General features: G+C 37.3%; 1 protein-coding gene across 1 annotated transcript in view; it reads left to right on the plus strand.

Annotated features, from left to right (window-relative positions):
- Positions 1–637: 637 nt before the first annotated feature.
- LOC131231517 (uncharacterized) overlaps positions 638–24,808 on the plus strand; it is a 29,060-nt gene continuing 4,889 nt past the window's right edge. Inside the window, exons 1-5 of the mRNA XM_058227740.1 lie at positions 638–785; positions 2,877–2,927; positions 3,423–3,530; positions 7,167–7,619; positions 11,976–12,409. Of these exons, the coding sequence (XP_058083723.1) occupies positions 732–785; positions 2,877–2,927; positions 3,423–3,530; positions 7,167–7,619; positions 11,976–12,409 (1,100 nt within the window). The 5' untranslated portion in view covers positions 638–731. The remainder of the gene's footprint in view (positions 786–2,876; positions 2,928–3,422; positions 3,531–7,166; positions 7,620–11,975; positions 12,410–24,808) is intronic.

Below are 24,808 nucleotides of genomic sequence, written 5' to 3' on the forward strand. Positions count from 1 at the left end.
CAGTGGGGTTTACCATTATTTTCAAAACGATGGTGACCCATCCTCCTTAAATGTGACATAAATGTATCACCATAAACTGTGGGTCACATTGCAGATAGAGCATAGTTCCAAAATCGCACCGATCGAGCAGCCATAACCATCCGACCTATTGAATGGATGGTAAAAGGTAAAATAGTGAGTATCCAAAATCAACGCTCAAGATTATATAGTTATTGAATTTTGGGTGTTGTTTTGCCTATGTGGCCAGTGATTTGGACGGTCTGGATTAACGTAAAACTTCCTCATCTAACAAGTGGACCGGATTGCCATTTTTATAAAAAAAAATAGTGGTGAAATACCATAGTATTCTAACCGGCTGTTGATACATCACTCATTTCCCTGTCTTTGTTAAGAAAAGTAATCTTAGAAAACTACAAAAATATGATATATTATCTCTAACCCTCCACAACAAGCTACAATTGCAAGCTACGCCAACCCTTCATTCAAACATGATGGCCCACCTACGCCATGGACGGTTAGCCGAATCTCGAAAAGAAACCGACTTGGAAAGCTCTTTTTCATCTTCCAACAGCGAAACTCTACTCTATTTCAACCAAACTACCAAGCATTGCTTGGACTCCAAGCCTCTATACCTCTCTCACCAAAACCATGCCAACAACACCCCATGCTGTTTAAATCTTTGGGTCGTTTGTTGTTTTGAAATCAAGATCAGGTGCACCTCTTTTTCCCTCATGGCCCATGCAAATCAAAGGGAGAGATCGACGACAGCTATGCATTCGTCAAAGGTAAGAACTATTAGTGTTCTTCTTTCTGTTGCTCTTTATGTGATGGTTAATGGTCCAAAGAAATGAATTAAGGCCTGTTACAATGGCTACTTTGAGTTATATAAAATTATGAATAATGACCATTAATCTATTTTCGAAATGACTGTCATGGATTTTATTTTTAAAAATGTGTAATTGTTTCAATGAAAGTTATCAATTAACGAATTATTTAAAATTATTGTTATCATTAACAACTTGTTGGATTTTGGTGATCAGAATCATTTAACGGTCGAGATGATGGTTCAGATATATGGACGTTACATTGCAGATGGAACAAGTTCTATATTCTTCATTACAACTCTTTTATACGCCTGAATAGCTAGTAATCATTTATGGGTCGTCACGCGTGTTTAGGCGATTGGATTGCCTCTAGCGAGCGTAAAATGCGGGTTGATATGGGGCCCACAACATTCAGATTGCAGCATTGATCATCTACTGGAGAAAATGGGCCTTTTCTTTCATTGTTGAAAAATCATGTTTTGGCCCAAATGGCCTGTGGAAGGTAGATTTGGATCATAAGCTTAAGCGTAGTTTAAAAACATGACTCGACTCGACTAGATTTTACCAAGGCTCAGTAAAAACTCAACTCGTCACGACTCAGTCAAAACTCGACTCGATGTGAAAAGACTCATTAACTAACTCAAGAAAACACCACTTGGTGTAATTCAGACATAATTTTTATATAAGTTATATTTTAAATATTAAATATTACTTAAAAAGTTGGAAAAGACTTGTAAGAGTTTTCGAGTCGACTCAGCTCAACGGGATTCTAGTTAGAGTTGAGTTCTTGTCATTTTTTAAACTATGAAAGGTGAAGCCAATGAAGATATCTTATTTAAATGAGTATAATATAAAGCTGGTTAAAAATAGTTAGTGTTAGTAGCGAAGATCACAACTGATTTATGGTGATATCTATAGTTAATATAAATAAATAAACACACATACATACATACGTGTGCATATGTGTGTTATAAGAAATTTTCTCTTAGGAACCGGTTCTCATGATGACCCTTTGAGAACTCATTTCGCATGATGTGTATAAGCAATCCAGGCCATACAACCCTGCATCTAACTTAGATGAAGGGTTGGGCAAAAAATCACATGTGCCCAAGTGTCTCACATGCATGAGATCCAAGACATTGGATAGATGGTTCCCTCAAGTCAGATGCCCTAGACCAATGGTCAGGAAGCGGATTGGCTGGTGTACCACACCCCACCAACCTAGCTGGTGTGGTACATGTGGTCCCAAGACGAGGGCTGACACTCCTCGTTACATGGGCTACACAGTAATGTATTTATTATGTCCACACCGTTCATCCATTTGAAGAGATCATTTTAGATCTTTATCCTAAAAATGATTTATATCCAAAGCTCCAGTGGACCACACCACAAATAGTAGTGGGACGATAATTCTCATAGTTAAAACATTTGTAAGCCCACCATAATGCTTATTTTCCATCTAATCTGTTCATAAGGTCACACAGACATGGATGAAGAGGAAAAACAAATATCATATTGATCCAAAAATTTTGTTACCCTATAAGGGTTTCAATGGTAGACGTTCAATCCCCCACTTCTTTTTACCGTGCGGTCCATTTGATCTCTGTATTTGTCTTTATTTTAGGCTAAATTCTTTCGACTAGCTCGCAAGTGGACGGACAGTTTGGATATAACACACAAGTCATGATGGGAACCACAGGAACCTGGTGACGTCAACACACCAGCCAGGTCGGTGGAGTGGGTACATATGCCAATACGGTTCCAAAGGTCAGGCCTAGCCACTAGTCAGTTGAGCTACGGTCTATGGAACAAATAGATGTACAGAAAAACCTAGTCCAGTTTTCTCTAAGCTATCCTTCTGTTCTAACATGGTAGCCTGTTTTAGCAGTGTATTAGCCTTATTTTTATTATATTATATATTATTTTTTGTGCTAGGGCACATCCAGACAATCTGGCCCGTTGGATGGACGGATTTGATCTCCCACGCATGTGCCTCACGTACCTCTAAACTTTGAGATGGGTTTTACATTTTTGTTTTTTCTCAATTTTCAGAGAATGGAGAGAATTAATAGGCCACAAAAGAAGGTGGAGCTTGAAAAAGAGGTGAGATATTGTTTCTTATCTTGATTTTCTTTTCCCTTTTATTTCTTTCTATAAATGGAGTGAACAAAAGATATAGTATCATTTCAACGGCTTAAAATGATTTATGAACGTTGGTATCTAATTAGTTTATCTGAGGTATGCAACAGAGATTTTCCAGTGCTCTCAGAGCACTATAAGTTATAAGTGCTCTTAGTTGCATTGGACAGTTAGACAGGCAAAATCCATTGATCTATTGAGAAAAAAAAAAGGCCAAAGAACTGATGGTTTGGATCATCCAATCAGTGCAACTTTTGAATGAAAACCATTAAAATGCATCTTAGATCAAATGGACAAATCTGGAGCAGTTTATTCAACTTTCCAAAGGTGTAGTACTAGAACTTACAGTATATATGCTACTAAGAGCTAGCATTGTATCATTTCTCTAAAATTCTTCTAAAAATTATCGCAATTAGATATTTAAAAACATCAATCTGAGCCGTTGGTTTTTTTTTATAGGTGGCCAAGCTGAATAAGATGCTGGATTATGAGGAAAGGGTGCATGAAATATTGGAACATGCATCTCATGGGCATGTTAGCTCCATCCCAAGCTTTCTTCCCCCCAAGGTAAAAACATCTCTTCGATTTTCAAACTTCATGTCCCGTACCTGAGAGTATGGACTGAGGACTTAGTTCGAGTTGTATGCAAACCGAGTCAACTCGGACTCGGTCAATATGATCCAGTGCAGCACCCTGAGTCAGCATTGAGGATATGCCCAAATGAGCTGGGTCACACCATGGATCGGCCTTGTCACAACTCAGCTCGGGACCCAACAAGTTCTTCTCATTCTTTTGGCCGAGTCTTGAATTGATTCAGGAACCAACGAGCCCGGACTGAGTCTCAAAGTCTCCAATCCATGCCTTTCCGAGAGAGAGAGAGAGAGAGAGAGAGAGTAAAGTTGGTCCACTCATTGGGTGGGCCAAAAATGCATGAAGAAAACGGATGGTGATAAATAAAAAAATAAAAAAAAATGACCCTGCAGTGTAGTCCACAGATATTAAGAAAAGAAGGGAAAAAAAAAAATCATGTCATGTACGAGAGAGAGAGAGGAGTTTGTCCACTCATCACGTGGGCCACATATGAATGAAGAAAATGGTAGGGAAAACCAAATGTGGCGTACGGTTATTTAGAAAAAAGTTCATGTTATACACGTAAGAGGGAGAAGTTATACTGTGTTTCCTCAACTCTGGAACCAATGACTCGGACTGAGTCATTGAGTCCCTTTGAGAGAGAGAGAGAGAGTCAAGTTGGTCCGCGCATCTGATGGGCCATACATGCATGAATAAAATATGGTAATAAAAAATGCCAAGTGTGGCTGACAATTATTTTAAAAAAATAAAAATAAAAATAAATCATGGTGTTGTCTTTGGTTGGTTATAACCAATGCTCGAAATATTGGCATCGCATTATATATCGCACCCTTGGGATACATATACGTATCGGTTATCGCATGGGATATATCAATTGTATCGTGGAATGTATCGTTGTTGTTAAAAATATGACGAAACATTGGAAATTGGTCGAATTTTTCAATAAAATTTCAATGATTATTAAAGAAAAAAGACATGAATATACACATACAAATCAAAGCATTATAAAAAATAAGCGGACATAATAGATTTTCTTTATATGAGGTTTTAATTTATAAATTGTATAACTGAATTGATGCAAATATATTCAAAGTCTATTCATATAATTTATAAATGTAATAAGATATGTGGAAAGACAAGCAATATGTTCAGAAGCAAAAGAATATATATATATATATATATATTGATTTGTTTTTTTAATTTTCTGGAACTCAGTCTTTCTCTAAATTTCAAAATCAAAGTTTTCAATCAATGATTTTTCATGTCATACAAAATATGATACAAAACATGAAAAATCATAAATTTGTAACAATTTGACAATGATTTAACATGATTTACAATAAAAACATGATAAAAAATAATTAAAAAATACCCACCAAATCGAACATGTAGAATATATCTCACTACTTGTGTGTTTCATATCACATAGGTGATATGCAAGATATATTGTGAAATATATCAGTTGATATTGTCAATATTTAAAACACTAGTTGTAACTTGCAAGATTAAAAGAGATCATCGAGACGATAGTTAAAGGATCATGTATACGCTCTACGTGGAGGCATGCTCATATCTAATCAGTTGCTTTGGACATGCAAGACTATCAAACGTCGATCTGGACCGTCCACTCATCCGAGCCTACTATTCACAGACCACTATTTAAAAATCACACCAATTGGAGAATAATAACCACCTGATCAATAGTATGAAAAAAGGACAGTTGAGAGATGAAGAGAAATAGGTCCATTCCTTAACTTGTAATTCTAAAGAAGTGCTTTGGATCATTCGGTCATGACTTGCAAAATGGATGATCATCTAATCGGTGTCAAGTCTTGGAATTTTCCCTGCCACTACCGGGATCGAATGAATGGACAGTCCAGATTTGATGATGGGAATGCCCCATGCGTCCAATACAGCTAGTTATATCGCAGCTATACATTAAAAACTAGTCCTATGAGATCACACTCCTCTGAATCTATTTACATCAAAATTTAATGCATTTAATATCTATTCCATCCAAGTGGATGGCCCACTATTGGACAATCCATGGCTTAAAAACGCTCTAATTGGACGTTCATAATCACACGATCAAATGATTGATTTTGGAAGATTAGCTAACGTGCAATAATCCACAAAAAGGCCCACTTGTCAAATGGTTAAGATTTTCAGATGTTGGATGGTCTGGATAGATAGGGATGTACACTGACTAGATTAGATAGATGTGAGACTCGTGTAACTCAACTTAACCGTCCAAATCATGGGTGGCACATTACAAGGGCTCTGAATGGATGATTAAACTGAGAAACTACTGTCCCTAACCGATTGGTAGACATTTAATGAACGGTTAAGATGGAAAATAATCAAACGGTCAAATTCAGCGAACATTAACCGATTAATCAAATGACTTAGTTTGTGTCATACGCATTGCACTTGTAGTTTTTTAAGTGCATGCGTATGAATAATCACTCTCTCCCAAAGTAATATCAAATAAGACCTGATCACATACAGGCGAGGTACCCAACTAGCGGTGTTGTACCTTCTCCCCAGCCAACATATCACTTACAAGGATATTAGTACCCTTAACCTATGGTGGATATGGGGGATGGGATGGATGATATTCATGATACCTCGATGTCACCAACCAGAATTCCAATTTTCCCGTGCCTCACACCTTTGAGATAACCTCTCAGTCGGAATAGAATTTTCTCTCTTGTTTTGATAAGAATACCAAAACATGTATTTATAAAGAGGATGGTTAGAGAAGCTTATACATCATACTTCTCTCCTCCACGGTCTCCACGCTGTAGGTTTTCATATTTAGCTTAATAATCATGTATTAGAACCACAGTTCAAGCATCCCACTCCAAACCTGTTTGTAATGATCATAATTATAATAGGCTCATTAAATCGTTCAATTTAAATAATCCAACGGTCAAATATAAACTAATGACTATGTGTGGCCCATCTAATAAGAGTTACAAAATTTGTGTTGGCAAGAGAGAAAGTTGGCAGACACTGAAGCTTTTTTTTCCTTTGGATGGAAAAGAAACAGTTGAGTATTCTTTGAAGCCTAAATCCTAACGACAATTGTTGCATTTTTTTAATATCTAAATTATTTATAACTTAATTTAAAATGTATTTCTGTGTCTCTTAGGTCGATCTGTTTCGATACCACTAAATAAATTACTTTTTCAACTTGCAATAGTAGATAACTTATTTGAGATACGTAATTAGTTAGGTTTAAGATTAATTATAAATAAATTTTTTACCTAAACGTACTCAATCGCTTCAGCTTAATAAGTAGAAACAAAGATAAGCTACTTGAAGCATAAAGTAGCTTATCTTAACTAACTATCCAATCACCATGGAAATTAATTGCATGGGCAAAATTTTCCAAGTTGTGCAAAAGGTGGGCCCACCATGAAGATCAATCTGACAAGTCCAATCATCAAGTGGGCCACAATCATAAATGGAATGACGCCAGCCTGATTTTCACAACCAGTGAACTCTCGGTGGGGTCCATTTTTTGGACGGCTTATAATTGCAACACTCAAAACATTGAGAGCATGTATTTTGTAGCTTATATAGTCACTCTTTTATGAACTTGTATAGATGAAAGAGCTCCTAGCAGAGCTAGCAATGGTAGAGGAGGAGATTACCCGGCTCGAACGTGAAATCAGCAACCTTCAACAAATTCTAACTCATGATCAAAAGTTCTTGAATGGATCAAAATCCAAACAATGGCCACATGAAAGCCTGAGCTTCCTTGAACCGCTGGATCGGTCCATGACGCCACATCCAAGGGCCACAATCAAACCCAAATGGACACATGAAAGGCTGCCATCAGAAGCTCGTGCTTTGTTCTTCATAAACCAAGCTATTAAAGGTGACTACATATCTAGCCGTTTTGCAAGGGACAATGAAAAGATTGAAAATTCAATAGGAGCCGTTGATCATAAAGAAGGCCAAAGGGATGTTAGATCTAGAGAGAAGCTTTCAAGGAAGAGTGGAATAATAGAGAAGCCATCCATGCAGAAGATCCCCCCCAGGCATTCAACGGGCAAGGTTAGTGCTACATTTTCTTTGGCTTATGTAAACCGTTCATACATGTATGCGTTGTAGAGAGAAAACATGGGTTGTAGATGCTTTGTGGAATATAAAAATATAAGGCCTACTTATACTAGAAAAAGAACAGATGCTCCTGGACGTGTGGGATCTAATTTTATCTATCTAGACCGTCCAATTGGCTGGGCCCACCTTGTGGATTAGATGAATAACGTTTTGTTCTGATGATTGTAGCCATCCAATTCGTGGATTTATTTTATTTTTCTTTGTGGGTGCTGAATGTGGACTGATTGGATGTTCGATTGCAATCTGTTCAGCAAATTCTTATATTCATCCGATTATAGTCGTTTATGGGGATGGATGGTCAAAGTAGGGCCCTCTAAGCCAACGGTCTAGATAGATCAAGGTGGAGCCCACCTATAGTTTAGGATAGGTGTACGAGATTGCAAAATTGCAACCTATTTCATTTTGCCAGTGTTTGCTGGCCTAGATGATTATGATACATGTGGGTTCTTGGATTAATCCAAACCGTTGATTTGATGGTCCTGGGATACAGGTGGGAGATGTTTTGGAAATCTTCCAAATTGGTAGGTTAGAATCCTTGGATCAGAGGAGAAAAACAGTAACAAATTCAATCGAAAAAAACCCATGATCAGAGGGTTGGAGTCTTCTGGATGGGTTGAATTTTGGGAGATCAGATCCGTTAAATCAGTGACCTCGATCAATATCATGTGGTCACACATTCACAACATTTTGTACGGCTATGAACATTTGTAGATGAAATATTTAGATAATTATACGTAGATGAGAGCTTTTCTGAGCCATCATTCATGTACATGGCAGCACATGGTGGTGCAATTCCAAGCCGTCCATCTGGTAGGTCATGACTGTTTTACATGTCCTTTTCCAAAAATAAATGTAGTCTGTTTAGCGGGTGGGCCACATGTTGGAACAGTTGGAGGGGTAAAAAAAATCATCAATCTTTTCAGCCTACATTTGTTAACTGTGTAAACCTAAAGAGTGCACTGACCTGATTCTTGGAAGAAAGAATCTAGTACTATATAATATTAGCAAAACCCAGAAGAATGGATTGGATGGATTGGATTGTACCAACGTGCCACGTTAGTACATATGTGGCACGTGCATGAGTTGCCTTGTACACACGTGTGGGCTTAGCAATGCTTCCTAGATAATAATAAATGCATTATATTCCAACCAAACTCGTATTTTTATGTCTATTGAAAGACAAGCTCTATCTTCAAAAGCCCATGTTTAGCAACCTAATTTTCATATGGTTTGCCTTGTCATGAAGATACCTTAGCACCAATCAGGCCAATGCCTATACCATGAGGGTAACACTTGGAACTCTGGATCACAGCAGTAGTTTTCCATTGATTTCTATAGTGTGGTGCACATGATGAGTGGATGAGCCTCTTTTTCCACGTTCATCATGGTGGGGCGAATCTTTTAAACGGTTGAATGTTATATGATGATGATGTGTGGACACTTTTTGGATAGTGTCATAATTTGTAATTAAGTTCTTTCGACCCCAAATTAGGTTTATTTCCCTTTCCTTGGTTCAATAAATGCTCTTACTTATACACTAGTTAGACTATTGTCATTGTTACCATAGTCATTGTTGTTGTTGTTGCTGCTGCTGTTGTTGTTGCTGCTGTTGTTGACCAAGACCAAACAATCTCATCCTATTTCTCGGACCAACCAACCCTTTTACTTTGTTTCAATATTCTTGCCCAACAAAAGCTTACTAAATGACCTGATCTACGATGGGTGTGTCAACAGGCTTGGTTAGGGTTAGGCCAAGCTTTGTCCATGTCCAGCCTGCATTTCTCAACATATGCAAGCGGACAAACCTAACTAAGGCCTATGATGAGGCAAAATTAATAGTCTAGCCTGAACCTAACCTAAAATGCTTATTTCTAGCTTGAGCCCGAGGGTTGGTCAAGTTGGAGGTTAGAGTAACATGAAGATTAAATTAGGATACACTTATTTATATGTTGTGTATGTTATAAAATTACCCTTGCAAATCCTAATGGGCCAGGACAGGCCAAGCTGATGGGCTGTTGTATATGGTCCAAACCCCACTTGATTGAGAAATGGGCCTGAATTTTAAGCATGATCCCTGCCCTCGGACATGATACTCCAGCCCAAGCCTGGCCTGAGGCAGGCCAGGCCCGAAGCCTGATGGGCTAGCCCAACCCATTGACAGCCCTACCTGTGTTGGAAGTAAATGGCAAAGTGATGATAATGTTGTATTTATTCTGGTTTTACCTCAAAGACTCGATGAGTGTGCAAGGTTTGTTTCTTCCACTTGCCTGTAGGAGCTCCTTCCATCCAAGAGGCACCCATATGTGAGATTTCATGTTTCTCTACTTCTCTTGGTCTTTTCCTTAAAAACAGGCAATCTCACAGCTTAGGTGAGCCACACCTAAAGAGATGCCGACTCTTGAACAAAATGATACAAAGTATTATTTAAGCTCAGATCTCTAACATGTGTTCTACATGGAGATATACTGCATGTTTTTTTTTTTTTTTTAGCAAAGCTCTAAAGATAAGTTGGCTTGAGGAAATCTACTGCATGTTTTTGTAGCAAAGCTCTAAGGGAAGGTTGGCTTAGGGAACCTTGGAGAAGTACCCCACTGTTTTCTCTTTCTTTTCTTCAACTTGAAGAGGTTTGCTATAGTATGGTGTAATCATGGTGACAAAATAGCCCACAAAATAATAAAGAGTTAAATTATTATTGTGTTTAAATATTCTAATCTGGGAACTTTTTTTCTCCTATTCAGGTGGGGCCCATTATATAAATGGTTTGGATCACTAAAACAATATTATCCCAGATCCAACGATTATAGTCTGGATGTAGAAAAATGCAATATGTTGGGATTTATCTTAAATAAATTTCTTTTTAGAAATGAAAATCTACTAGCATATAGTGCCTTCTTCCAAGTAAGTTCAAAGCCACAAAAACCAAAGTGCCACATCCAAACTGCTCATCAAACAGGGTCCACCATAATGGTGAAAGTTAAGCTTATCTACTCATCTTCCAATAACAAGAGCACATTGAGGCTTGGTCATGCGGGTTCCACCTGAAACCTACTGGCAAGGTCACCTGATGAGCGGCTTGGATCGTGCATGTTAGCATTGAAGGTGTGAATACTCTTGCAAATGCATCTGAGTATATGAGAGACCACCCAGAATATTTTTCACTTTGGTGTTGATGCCCATGGTGAGAGAGAGAGAGAGAGAGAGAGAGAGAGAGAGAGAGAGAGAGAGAGAGAGAGAGAGAGGAGGAGGAGGAGGAGGAGGAGGAGGAGGTTTACTAGAATACATCTCCAATGATTGCACTATGATACGTCAGGACCTTAGCCTTTGGATCTGTGATCATTTTGGAAAGATCCTAACTATTTATATCATGGACCACACCTTAGATGGTGGATAGCCAAAACATAAAAACTCCTACATTGAATATTTCAATTATGTGATCATTTGACTCTTTTCCTTTGAATATGGATGTCTCCACGAACTTTAAATAATAAAAAGGTTGAAATGTCTTAATTTAAGAGTTAGATTATTCCCCATGCATAGTGAGACTCATCATATAAATTGTCTTTGAAAGACCCCAATCCAAAAGTTAATATTGTGATGTATCTGGTTGCAATTCGTGGGAATCATGTATTCCAGCAAACATAGATAGAGAAAGAGAGAATCTTTCAAATAGGAAAAGAGGGAAGGGATGGAGGGAGAGTTTTACTTGGTTTTTTTGTTTGCTAGAAGGTATATTAGAAAAACACAATATGTGTGTGCGTGCGTGCATGTGTATCGATAAACACACACACACACACACAAGGATCATAGGGCACTCTCTCTAACATACAGGGGGTTATGGAATTTTTTGTTTTTATAAATGAGGGGGTTTTTGGAATCAAAATATAAAGAGATGGTAGGCCTGTAAAGCATCAATGATGGGGCATTGGTCCATTTCCTTTATTAGAGCTAAAATTATCTATTAGTGATTAATAGTCAACTTCCCTAAAGTGCACAAAGTTCCTTCATGGTGGCAATTATCCAAGCCATTTGTTTGGTGGCCCTTATCAGGATAGATCATGTACTAAAACATCATAAATTGAAAGATCTTAGCCACCCAAGTTGTAAAGTTGTCTAATTCATGAGATTCTTTGGGCAAGGTCCGTTCATGATGGGAGATGCTCAGTGAGAAAAGGGAAGTCACATATTAGTCACTGATAGAGAACTCTCATCTTTTATTGTTGTTGTTATTCTTCTTCCTATTGCTGCTACCACTGCTTTCTTGTGTCCTTTGCTCTAATCATTTTGTTCCAGCCAATTGAACTTGATCCAGAGATCCCCTTCAACTTGCTTCGAAAATCTTTCTCCGATTCAAGCCCATTCGAAGAGAATATTCAAAAGTTGCAGCCAAACAAGTTATCTGAGAGTATTGTGAAGTGTTTGGTTTGCATTTTCATGCGACTAATCAGAACATCGAGAGCAATGGAACTAGAGAAATCTGGCCCAATAACTCGATCCACTCACCCGTCTCCAAGTTCGCGAAGCTTTCGATCTGAGAATGCCTTAAACTTGAAGGCAAGCAGCACAGTCTCACGTGAAATGGGCCAGCAAGACCCATATGGAATTTTCGCCTTTGAAGATTCCCTCCCAAGGGACATTGGCCCTTACAAAAATTTTGCTAGATTCACATCAAGTTCATTGGACGTGAAGAACATTTCTAGCTCTATTCCTTTGCTAAGAAAGTTAAGGTGAGTTGATGCCATGCACATCCACATGCATGCATGCATATAGTAATTGCATCCATTTGGGACAATACGTTATTGATCCAAACCATTGATATGATGAGATGCCCTGAAAATCTTACAGATCAAATGATCTCAAACGTTGATTTTTTATGGCATTTAGTTTAAGGTGGACTGTCGTGATGTTTCTCCCTAACCATCTATTTATAGGCCATGGTCTGAGGTTCAGGATATTTTCATTTGGAAGATTTACAAAGCATTCTCAATCTACAGTGCAACTGATCAGATCAACGGTTTGGATCAACAATCCATTGTCCCACATATATGGAACCCTACACGTCACCAGAATCTTATATAATTATATGCTAATGACATGAAGGGAAAGAACAAATTTTACTGTGTGCAGCCTGAGGATTGTCTATGCAAAAAGTACATGCACGCACGCACGCATATAGTCTGACAAAAATACTTTTTCTTTTTGTTCTTTCATGCCCACTTCCTGTCATGGGTACTTATATTGCCCACCATATATGCATGAATAGTATTACAACAATTCAAGATTTTTTCTCTCTTTTTTTATACATCATTGGCTTTGACTCTGAGAGTGAAAGAAAACTTTTTGATTGATTTTTAAAGATAAGGAAGCATGAGAAACTTAAGGAAAAAAACATAGAATCACAACAGGAATCCCAATGTAAATGCAATCAAATTCTAAAACTATACAAATTAAAAGCCAAGATTTTACCTTAGATTGATGTCCCTTAATGGTTAAAGAAGTTCGATGTTGTTCCTCCAAAGTAGAAGGCCATCTCCTCAATCTATTCAAACAAAGAGATGCTTTAAAACTTGCTCATGTCCCCACTAACGGATTAGGGGTGTAGAATGTAAAAACCATCCAAAAGTGGACCACACACATACGATGAGATAGTGAAAGATAAATGATAGGAGAATCTTTCTTTTTCTTTTTTCTCTTTTCTTTCATCTTTCCTATCGAGACTTGGAAGGGACGCATCCAAGCTCTCTCTCTCTCTCTCTCTCTCTCTCTCTCTCTCTCTCTCTCCTTTATCATAGGCTTCAGTATTCTATATCTTTGAAAGCTTGCTATTCTATCTATCCATGCACCCAAGTTGATCAAATCCTTCAACCTACCGTGTTCCCTCCCTCAATCGAAAGCCTACCATTTTATTTCCATGCACCCCAAGTTGATCAAATCCTTCAACCTTCAATGGCCACCATCCTTGGCCCATAAATCTCATGTAAAGTCAATGTAGATAAGTAGATCTCATATATATATTAGAGTATGTGGGCTTCATCTACATCCTTGTACATGTGTCTAACCACATCCGTATGTTAGTCACTAACGCAATCTTGAAGGGTGAGCCAAAATACATAATACTGAGACCATGAAGTCAATGAACCGTTCCAAATATGATGAGCCTTATGAACTTGGGACTTGATTCAATCCTCCAATGCAAATATCTAATTGGGCTTGAGCACAAGCACCTGCAAACATAATAACACTTACACTCCCATGTGAGAAAGGGCAACGGCACGAAATACTCAATAGTAGATATTGTCCATACCAAGTCATCATTAGTTCCCATCACACAAGATGACCCTAAAACATAATCAAGGGTAGCCAAACCCTAAAGTAGTCGTGAATGTTAAGGTACTTGAAAACTATGGTGCATAACTCTCCCTTAACTATAGGGTTGTCGATGGGCCGAGCTTGGCTAAGCCTAGGCTTGTACTCCAAAGCCTCGCCTGCAAAGTAAAACCAGACCCATGACAAGCCAAAGATCATAGGCCCGCCCTAGCTGTTGTTGATTCACCGAGCCCAAGTCTGGCCAAAGCCCAAGCTCTCATCAGATGCAACGTTTCCCCTTCTCTAGGTTACCAGTCTTAAATCCCTGTAATTATATCAATGCTCAACAATAATGTATGTTAGTTTCATACCATTCACATATCTTAGTTGTACAGTAATCTAAACTGTTAAAATCACTGGTCCAACTGTGGATGGTACATAACAAAAGGATATTGAAAAGATAATACTAACATTAATTTAATTTTTAGTTCAAATTTGGACCACTCGCTATTTTACTTGTAACCATCCACTTGATAGCCATTAATTGGATTGTTGTAATTCCCCAATAAATATAATTTTAGAGATACGCTCCATCCGCAATGAAATCCAAGTTGGATGGTCTTGATAGCTCTATTTCACTCCCACATAAGTGACCGTTATTTTCAAAGTGGTGCAAAACCAACATGAGAGCTTCTTCTTCTTCTTTTTCCCTTCTTCTTAAAACCATTTCCCCAAAAAAGAAATTAGTCTCAAAAAAAGAGGATGACGATTCAATGAGATGGAGGGGCTCTTCATATGAGGTGGCAAAGTTCTGGATATCTGAGAAGATGACATACATGTCAGAGATCCAAACCATTCATATGGTAGTGCGCTTGCTGAACGTGCTATATATATATATATATATATATATATATATATATATATAGGGTTATGCACTCATCAAGGGAGCCACATATGTCTACATATTTTGTCATAAAATCTTGACTTTCTGGATCATTTGACCAACATTATTTTTAGTCCATGGCATTGTCACAACATGCAGTATCTGGAGAATGTCTCAGATCTATTATACATGTGCCTTTCTTGCCCTTGAAAATGGAGAAATGAAATTTATCTTATAATTACACTCAAATAAAGTATGAATGGAATTACTCCTATAGTATTAGGTAGTCTATAAATAAAATACGTTGGAATCCAAATATTAAATTTGGATGGGAGTGGGAGGAATTGAAATGCATTAGAATTATTCAATATATACACAAGAATATATGTGATATTTGACTGAATGATTGTAATAAACCTAGTGAAATATGTGTGTGTGTGTGTGTGTGTGTGTGTGTGAGGATCTCTCAAACAAGCAATTTGCCAACATTTTTAACTGTTCATTTAGATGACCAGGGCTTGAACAATTTGGAAAATTCTATTGTTATGATTTTAGCAATGCAAGCATAAATAGATTGTTTTGGAGTATCGTGTAATGTGGATTAGGAGCTTAGTAACACCTTTGTTTGGTTGTGCAAGTTTTCAAAGGAGCTAAAAAAACTCATTTCACACTGTTTTTGGCAAGTCTCCCCTCTTACTTTGAATTTCATTTATTGACATTTACTTTGAATTTCATTTACTCACATTTACTCTTATCCAACACACCTCTTACCTCATTTACCTAATTCCTCCCATTTAGACCCATCCAAATGACCCTTTAAGGGCCTACTTGGTTTTCCAATAATAACAATAATTGGCTAAAAATAGATAATTATTACTTACCTTGTAATTGTCTCGACATCACTTGCATTTGACTCCAATGATTACATTATACCGTTGTTTATTTTCCAAGCCATGATAGTAAAAATAAACCTTTTTGTATGTAAAAATGTAATGATTATAGTTGTCTTTACCTATATACTTTATATGTGTATTTAACTCTCTCTCTCTCAATTTTTTTTTATCTTTTTTTGTCGTAATTCACTCTTAACCAAACACCCTGAAAGATAATGATTCTCATCTAGTTTGAATTACATTAGAAACTGAAAAACCAAATAGGCTATAAATATTTTACAGTGGACTTCGATAAATAGTCTGGTCAATCAATTTTCACGTGTCACTGATTGGACAATTTTGATAATTAGAACGTAATTATTTTTAAAGGCTACCTAAGAAGATTGAAATGGATCTAATAGCCATTTAGGTTATCTAAGGTGTAAAGAGTGCACATACAACTAAGCACATGATGAGAGTTCCATGAATATAACCCATTAAATTGATACAATACTACAAAATACTCTTCATACTTTAAATGGCCTGAGCTGGACTAGTCTTGGGTTGTGTTAACATGCTTTTATACACGGCTCCAGCCTGGTACGAATAATAAACAGCCTTTCATGTTAGGCCTGGACCTAGACTTTGCGCTCGATATGCTAACCGAAACTCTGCTTGAAGAGGGCTACTATGAGCCTCGCGAGCCAGCCTGGCTCATTGGCTACAGGTGTAAAAAAATCCGTGCCATAAAAATGATAGGCCGGCCCATGAACAAAGCTAGTTTCTCATAAACAACTTACTCTTCCTAAAATGTTACAAGTGTAAAAAATCCATGCCATAAAAATGATAGACCTGCCCATGAACAATCACAGATCATTAAAAGCTAGCCAGTAGTCTCATCATGTACACTAGACATTTGGACTCAATGAAAAATCAACGGTTTGAATAACCATGGCAATATAAAATTTCGATTTGACTCAATTTCAAGGTGAGTGATGCCCATGGTGAGACCTAACATTTTTATAGTATGGATATCTCGCACACATGGAATGTTGGTTGAAAAGATGGGGCTACATTGGCATATAACAGTTTGTGTGATCATTTTTTACTCCCAATGAGTTTTGCTAGGAAGTCATGCCTGTATGATGGAGCCTCTATATATATATATATATCTCATTGTTTATGTAATCTTTCTTAAAAATTAATTTTGCCCAAACGTTAAAAACAACCCCATTATCAAGTTAATGAGATCTCAGCTCTTAAATAGTAGAAAAAAAAAAATAGGGCAAGATTACACCCATAAGAATATTTGAGTAGAAAGGAACAAATAACTTTAGTTATATAAACTTTTTCTCTTATAATACTTAAGAAAACTGTTGTGAGTGAACCCACTCTTTATCACAGTATAATAATGTAAACTTGAGCCAATAACAAACTCAGATCAAACCCTTGGTATCAGAAATTTGGATCTAATACCACCGTCAATCCGTGCACTTTATAAAAGCACGATAAACGAAGATAGAATAATATAACAATACAGAATAACCAAACAAAAGAAAACAATTCACAAACACATGATATTTTACATGAAAATCCTTGCAGGAAAAAACTATGGCACAAAATGACAAAAATTCACTATAATCAAAACCTTAGAGTTGTATAGACTTACATTTTTCAATTATAGATGTACCCGATCTTCCCTTGTGATTGGTACCTCTAGGAAACTCTTAGATCCCTTGAGAAATCATTCCCAAGTCTTTTACAAGTATAGAAAATTCTCTCCCTTAGCAAACCATACCCCCTTAAGAGAAAACACTCGTATTGGACAAAGCCCTAATGAAAAACTAGGCTTAAATACCTTGTTTCGTGCAAAATTGTAAAACCCGACGGTCGCACCGCAATCGACCGTGAACATCACAGTGAGTCACGGTCAACTGTGGATTCTCACAATCGACCATGCCTTGTATAATGCAAGGCATCTGCACAACAATATCCACATTGGCTTGCATTCTGCCAAGTCACCTTGAAAACCTCCCATGCAACTTTCACCTTGAACGTATACCATTATCTTTATCCCTCCACCTAGAACACAGCTCCATTCGCACCCATGTTCAATGGTGCCTAATCTCATCAATGGCTACTGAGATTAATTAAGCCTAAGTAGTGCTTGAACTTCTCTGTGGTTACCGGCTTTGTCAATGTATTCGTGGTATTCTCATCCATATGAATCTTCTGAAATAAAATCTCACCTGAAGTAATGAGCTTCCGTATCTTATGGAACTCGCATCGATGTGCTTGGTTCGCACATGATACACCTGATTCATTGCCAGATGGATAGCACTCTAACTATCACAATGCAACTGAATCGCCTCCTACTTCAACCCGAGTTCACCTATTAGACCTTTCAACCATAATGCATTCTTTAACGCCTCTGTCATAGCCATGTATTCTGTTTCGATTGTAGACAATATGACTATAGCGTAGATCTCTAATATATCAGTCCGCCTACTAATGTGAAAATATATCCCATTGTGGACCTCTCTAGTTGTCTAGATTACCTACATAATCTGAATCAAAGTAGCCTACAACTCCACCTGAAGTTTCATGTCCCTCAAACATGATTCCAATATCTTTTGTACCCCTATGATACCTAAGAATCCAATTAATAGCATTTCAATTCTCCTTCTATAGATTCACCATTTACCTGCTAACCACACTCACTGCGTGTGAGATGTTTGGCCTCGTGCAAACTATTACATACATCAAACTCCCTACAACACTAGTACTATATGACACCCGTGACATTTCTGAAATCTCTTCTTCTGTAATTGGACACAGCCGAGCTAACAACTTAAAGTGACCCATTAGAGGTACGCTAACTAGCTTAGCACTTTTCATGTGGAACCTTTGTAACACCTTCTACACATAACATTTTTAAGAAAGCCACAGTTTCCTAAACTCTCCATCTCTGCTTATCTTCATGCATAGGACCTTCTTTGCAACACCTAGATCCTTCATGTGAAACTCCTTGCTTAACAAAGAATTAAGCAAGTGTATCTCCGTCTTGTCCTTTGCAACAATTAACATATCATCTACATAAAGCATCAGTAGAATATAGGACATGTCCTCAAGTACCTTGTAGTATACATAGCAATCATACTCGCACCTATTATATTCAATGTCAACCATGTAGGAATCAAACCGCTTGTACCACTGTCTTGGAGACTGCTTAAGCTCATATAGCAACTTCTTCAACCTACATACGTGGCCTTCCTTACCAAGCTCCTCAAAACCTTTAGGATGCTCGATGTAAATAATTTCCTTGATCCAAGTTCCCATGAAGGAATGTCGTTTCACATCGAGTTGCTACAATTTCAAATTGGATTCCGCTATCATCCCTACTAACACCCTGATTGAGATATGTTTCATGACCGGAGAGAAAACCTCATTGTAATCCACCCAAACCTCATTGTAATCCACCCATTCTCTCTATGAGTACCCCTTCGCTACGAGTTTTGCCTTGTACTTCTCACCCTCATTTTCTATTAACGCTTCTTTCTTCCTTTAGACCCATTTGTACCCTAAAGCCCGCTAACCTTTAGGAAGTTCCACCAACTCTCGTACCTAATTCCTATGGAGCGATTTCATCTCCTCTACCATGGCCAACAACCACTTTTCACCATCGTTTTTAGATTTTGCTTCTTTAAAGGTGGAGGGATATCTACTCCCCATGAATAATGCAAAAGACATCATGTCCTCGAACTCATACTAAACCGGTGTTGATGGTTCTTTTCTCCATGTTCCTGGCTATACTTTCCTAAGTATCTTGCTGATTATTTTGCTTAGATCTTGCTCTTACTGATTTTCACCTTCAATAATCTACTCAACTGGCTCCACCTACACCAACAATCTCTTAGTTTTACCATGATTTTTTGACTTCTCTCTTGTAGCTTCCTTATTGGTTTTCAACATTGACACCTCATCAAAGATGACATCTCTACTAGTAATCACCTTCTGAGCAACTGGATCTCAAAGTTTATAGCCCTTAACACATTTCTCATACCCGACAAAGATGCACTTCCTAGACTTTGGATCCAATTTCGACCTTTGTCCACTCTGCATATGAATATATGCTGGACACCTGAAGATTCTCAATCCTAAGTAATCGACGTCCTTACCTATCCAGACTTCTTCTACAACCTTAGAGTCTAGTGTTGTAGATGATGATTAATTTACTATATAGCATGTCATATTCACCACTTCAGCATTAGAAGCTTTTAGGCAACCTCACATGCAACCACATACTTCTCACACTCTCTAACAGAGTTCTATTCATCCTCTCTGCTACCCCGTTCTATTGTGGGGTCCCTGGAGTTTAGAAGTACCTTGTGATGCTTTTATCCTTGTAGAATTTTAAGAATTTCACCTCTTTGTACTCCATATTATTATCCGACCTGAGACACTTGACGTGTCTCCCAATTTGCTTCTTTACTTCTGTCTTCTATTGCTTGAACCTGGCGAACATTTCAGACTTGTGCTTCATGAAGTAGACGCAGACCTTCCTTGAGTATTCATTTATGAAGGTCATGAAGTATCGTGCCTCTCCCTTAAACCATACTATCACTAACCCCTAAACATTGGAATAAATATAGTCGAGCACCCCACTAATAGTGTGTGTGTATAGAAATCTTGAACCTTACCCTGCACTGCTTGTTTAGAATGCAATGCTCGTAGAAATTCACCTTACATGCCTTGACTCCCTTCAATATTTGTAGAGTTCCATCATGCCCCTCTCGCTTATATGCCCTAACAGCCACAAATTTGTATCATTTGTGCTGGATTTTGCGTGTGAGGTAATAGTGGCATCACCCATAATTGTGCTCCCGACCAACTTATACAGATTTCCGACCTTATGTTCATTCATCAATATTATTGTATCTATAGTGACTTTTAATACACCATTAGATGTAGTGAATGTGCAACTGTTCATATCTAAAAACCCCAAGTATATTAAGTTTTTCGTTAACTCTTGGACATGCTCGACTTCACCAAGAGTCTGAATTACTCTGTCAAACATCCTTACCTTTATGGTCCATATTCTGATGGCCTTATAGGATATATCATTTCTCATCAGAACACTTCCACCATCATAGGACTTGTAGGAATCGAACCAATTCCTATCCGGGCACACTGATACGAACATCCTGAGTTTAGAATCCAAATGACCAAGAGCCGACTCATACCTAAAGAGACCGAGAGGAGGTCTTCTTCTGAGTTATCTTTTGCTACACTCATTGATTCACATGTCTTCCCTTTTCCTTTACTTTTGTTTTCCATGTCATCCTTCTTTTTCTAGCAGTTTCTCTTAAAGTGCCTCTTAATGCCACAACAGAAGCATCTTTCATTTTCCTTCCACTTCGATCTGGACTTTTTCTTCTTGTCCGACCAAGACCAATTCACAAATCGCCCACGTCCTTGACCCCCTTTTGTGACTAGCCCTTCTACCTGGGAGTCCTCATCACTTGAATTCTTCCTCATGTCGTTGGAAATGAGCACTGTAATGATTTCTTCAAGCTTCATTGCATTCTTTCCATAAAGCAGAGTAGTAACAAGATGGTAGTATAACGAGGGAAGTGATGCTAGAAGTAGCACCACTTTGTCTTCTTCCTTTACCGTCTCTCTAAACCTTACCAACTCGCTACATAGCTTTGTAAACAAGTTCATATGCTGGAGGAGATTCGATCATTCCTTTAATTCCAGCCCCAAAAGTTGTTTCTTCATAAACAACTTATTTGTAAGAGACTTTGACATGTATAGGTCTTCTAGCTTCTTCCATATATTCAGGGTGAGATTATTCATCCAGGATATTGTATATAACCTCATCCGAAAAATATAAATGGATGGTGCTCATAGCTTTCTCCCTGAGATCGGTCCAGTCATCATATGATATCTTCTCCGGTTTTGTTTCCAACAATACCTTACTCAACCCTTGAGAAACTAGAATGTCATTGACCTTTCACTACCATAAATTGTCGTTCTTTCCACCAAACTTTATATGAAATTTTGATCCTGATATCTTGGCTCCAACCCAAAAATCCAACCTAACACTATGATACCACTTTATTGTGAGTTAACCCGCTCTATATCACACTATAATGATGTAAACCCGAGCCAACAACAAACCCGAATCAAACCCTAGGTGTTAGAAATTCGGATCTAACACCACCTTCAATCTGTGCACTTTACGGAAGCATGATAAACGAAGCTAGAATAATATAATAATGCAGGATAACCAAATTAAAGCAAACAATTCACAAACACATGATATTTTACATGAAAATCCTTTATGGGAAAAAACCACGGCATAAAGCGACAGAGATCCACTATAATCAAAACCTTAAAGTTTTATAGACTCACCTTCTTCAATTATACATGTACTCGATCTTCCCTTGCGATGCACACCTCTAGAAAACCCCTAGATCCCTTAAGAAATCCTTTATAAGCCCTTTACATGTGTAGAAAACTCGCTCAATTGGCAAACCCTAGCCCTTTGAGAGAAAACACTCATATTAGATAAAGCTCTAATGAAAACTTGGGCTTATATCCTATTTCACACAAAATCATGAAACTTGATGGTCACACCATGGTCGAATGTGAACATCACCGGGATCATGGTCGATCTTGGAATTCTACGATCAACCGTGAACATAATGGTGAGTTATGGTTGACCATAGATTCTCATGGCCAACTGTGAATGTAAGGCATCTGCATAACAAAAACTCATACCTAACTTTATACCTCTTCCCCTGGCCCTAAAGATAATCTATAATGAAAATTCCCCAATTATTAGATTAATATTAAATTAATTTTATTTGATTTCAAATCAATCTAAACTCCCTTAGCTGGAAACAACCTAATAATAGTAAAAATAAATTTAGAAAATGATTCTCAAAATCTTCAATTACATCTTTAAATCAACCCTATGTCTTTCATAAATAGAAATTTGTACTTTCTAATATGCAGACCCTAAATCTATCAACAAACATTCCAAAATCAGCAAATGTTAGGCCATATGGTTGGTTGTGAGCCTACATCATCGTTACTTCTTATGGTAGCCATGGGCCTACATCGTTCTACCGGGTTGAAAAAAATCAACCCAGATGAATTGAACACTTCATACAAGTAGTGAGGATCTAAATCAAATCTTTCAATTCATCGCTCATGATCCACGTGTATTCCAAATAAAGCTTATTCTTCCATTTCACCAAGTATTACTTATATTCATCCCATCAACTACTTCGTGCGCAATACTTATTCAACTCCTTCATTTTTATCTTCGGGAGTTATTTATCCATATTAATAATAACTTTACCATCCGAGACCTCATCATGGTACTCAAACAAATTCACCACATTGAATTCATTTAGAAACACGATCATATAGGCATTGCCACCTAATTTTCTCTTGATTCATTATGGACCAATCTTCTTAGACTCAAGCTTGTTATAAGTTCCCCTTACAACATTTCTTTGTAGAGATAAATCATAATTAAGTCACATTCTTTATATATCTTTTCATTGTAATGTTTATTGTAATCTCTTGGTATTTAGCTATTCTCTCTTTAATATCATTCTTTCTCTTCTTTTTCTTCTTTCTATTTTTTCTTTTAAGCTTTATTACATTGAACTGTTTAATCAGCAGGTGTTTGGCTTGTTTGGCTAAATTTATTTAGTAATGTGCAAGATTCAATATATTCAAGCCTAAATGTCAAGTTAATATGATATTAGATATTCCTCATAAGAGAAAGTCCAACTGGAAGTTCTTCGGACACCAAATCTTAATATTCACGAAGGACTTTCATGTGAGAAGTGGAACATTTGATTATTTTTCTTCTTTTTTAATAACTAAGACTTTGATAATGCGGCCTCTTTCCTTTTTTTTCTTTAGACTCTTATACATTGAGTTATTTTTGCCCTTGCTTTTATTAAAATTTGCTTCGTGGAAGATGTTTCATTAGGTGCAATACAATACTAACATTATCTTTAATGAAGGAGTAGGTGTTGACCCGAGTCACATACACCATATCTCGATGCCACAACCATGATTTCTCTTACAAAATGTGTCATACATTCATGAAGACCACATCACATCACACATTAACCTTATGCTTGGATCCAATAGAGAATGAAACTAAGCACATTAGGTTACCAGAAACTTCTCCCTTTCTTAAACCAATGAATCCAGTATGGGCGTGGATGCTTATGTTCTTTGATTTTTAATTTATCCATTGTAAGACAATGCTCTCATTGCTTCCCATCTCTCCCACATATCTTCCTATCAAAAGTGCAAGTGGTGTAGACCATTGTCCTTCATCAATCACTTGAGACGTCGATAGCATAGTCAATTAGATAACCAACAACTCACCCCTATCACCACATACATCTTCTTCATCTTTCCTAACATGCACTACATCCTTATATGCATATTCTTCATGTTTTGTGTTATCTTCACCTTTTATTTACATGTGATCGGGAGTTTCTTCAATACATCCTCCTTCATCGATCAATGGACTAATGTTCAAGAAAGTGAAAAGAACGATGTCCTAGCTACCCACACTTAAAGCATATGAAAGGAATATTTTTTTATCTTGAGTGACTAGCTCCTCATCCATAACTACCTCCCCTTAAGTTAAAATTTAGCTTTATTGTTAGACATTGGTCTATCATACCTCGACTTATAGGAGACGATGTGGTTCCTTTATATGAAAAATTAGCACACTGCCCCATTATTGATGGCAATTCTCGTGGGGCTCTAAATCGCCTCCCAAGTCTCCAATTAATTATCACATCGACTTTTAATGTGTATATGCATTAGACATGTTAAGTATATTTTTAAAGTTAATTCATTTATAATGGCTAAGTTAAGACTATCTTGAAATCTTTTGGCCTTCATGCTCACAAAACCTTCCTTGTGATATCAATTTTAATTCATTGGTATATTCATTTATCAATTTTCTCCCTTAACATAGATTGTGACAGCTTTAATAAAAGTTACATCATAAGTCA

Source organism: Magnolia sinica, chromosome 17, assembly GCF_029962835.1.
Source record: "Magnolia sinica isolate HGM2019 chromosome 17, MsV1, whole genome shotgun sequence".
In the NCBI taxonomy this organism is placed as follows: domain Eukaryota; kingdom Viridiplantae; phylum Streptophyta; class Magnoliopsida; order Magnoliales; family Magnoliaceae; genus Magnolia; species Magnolia sinica.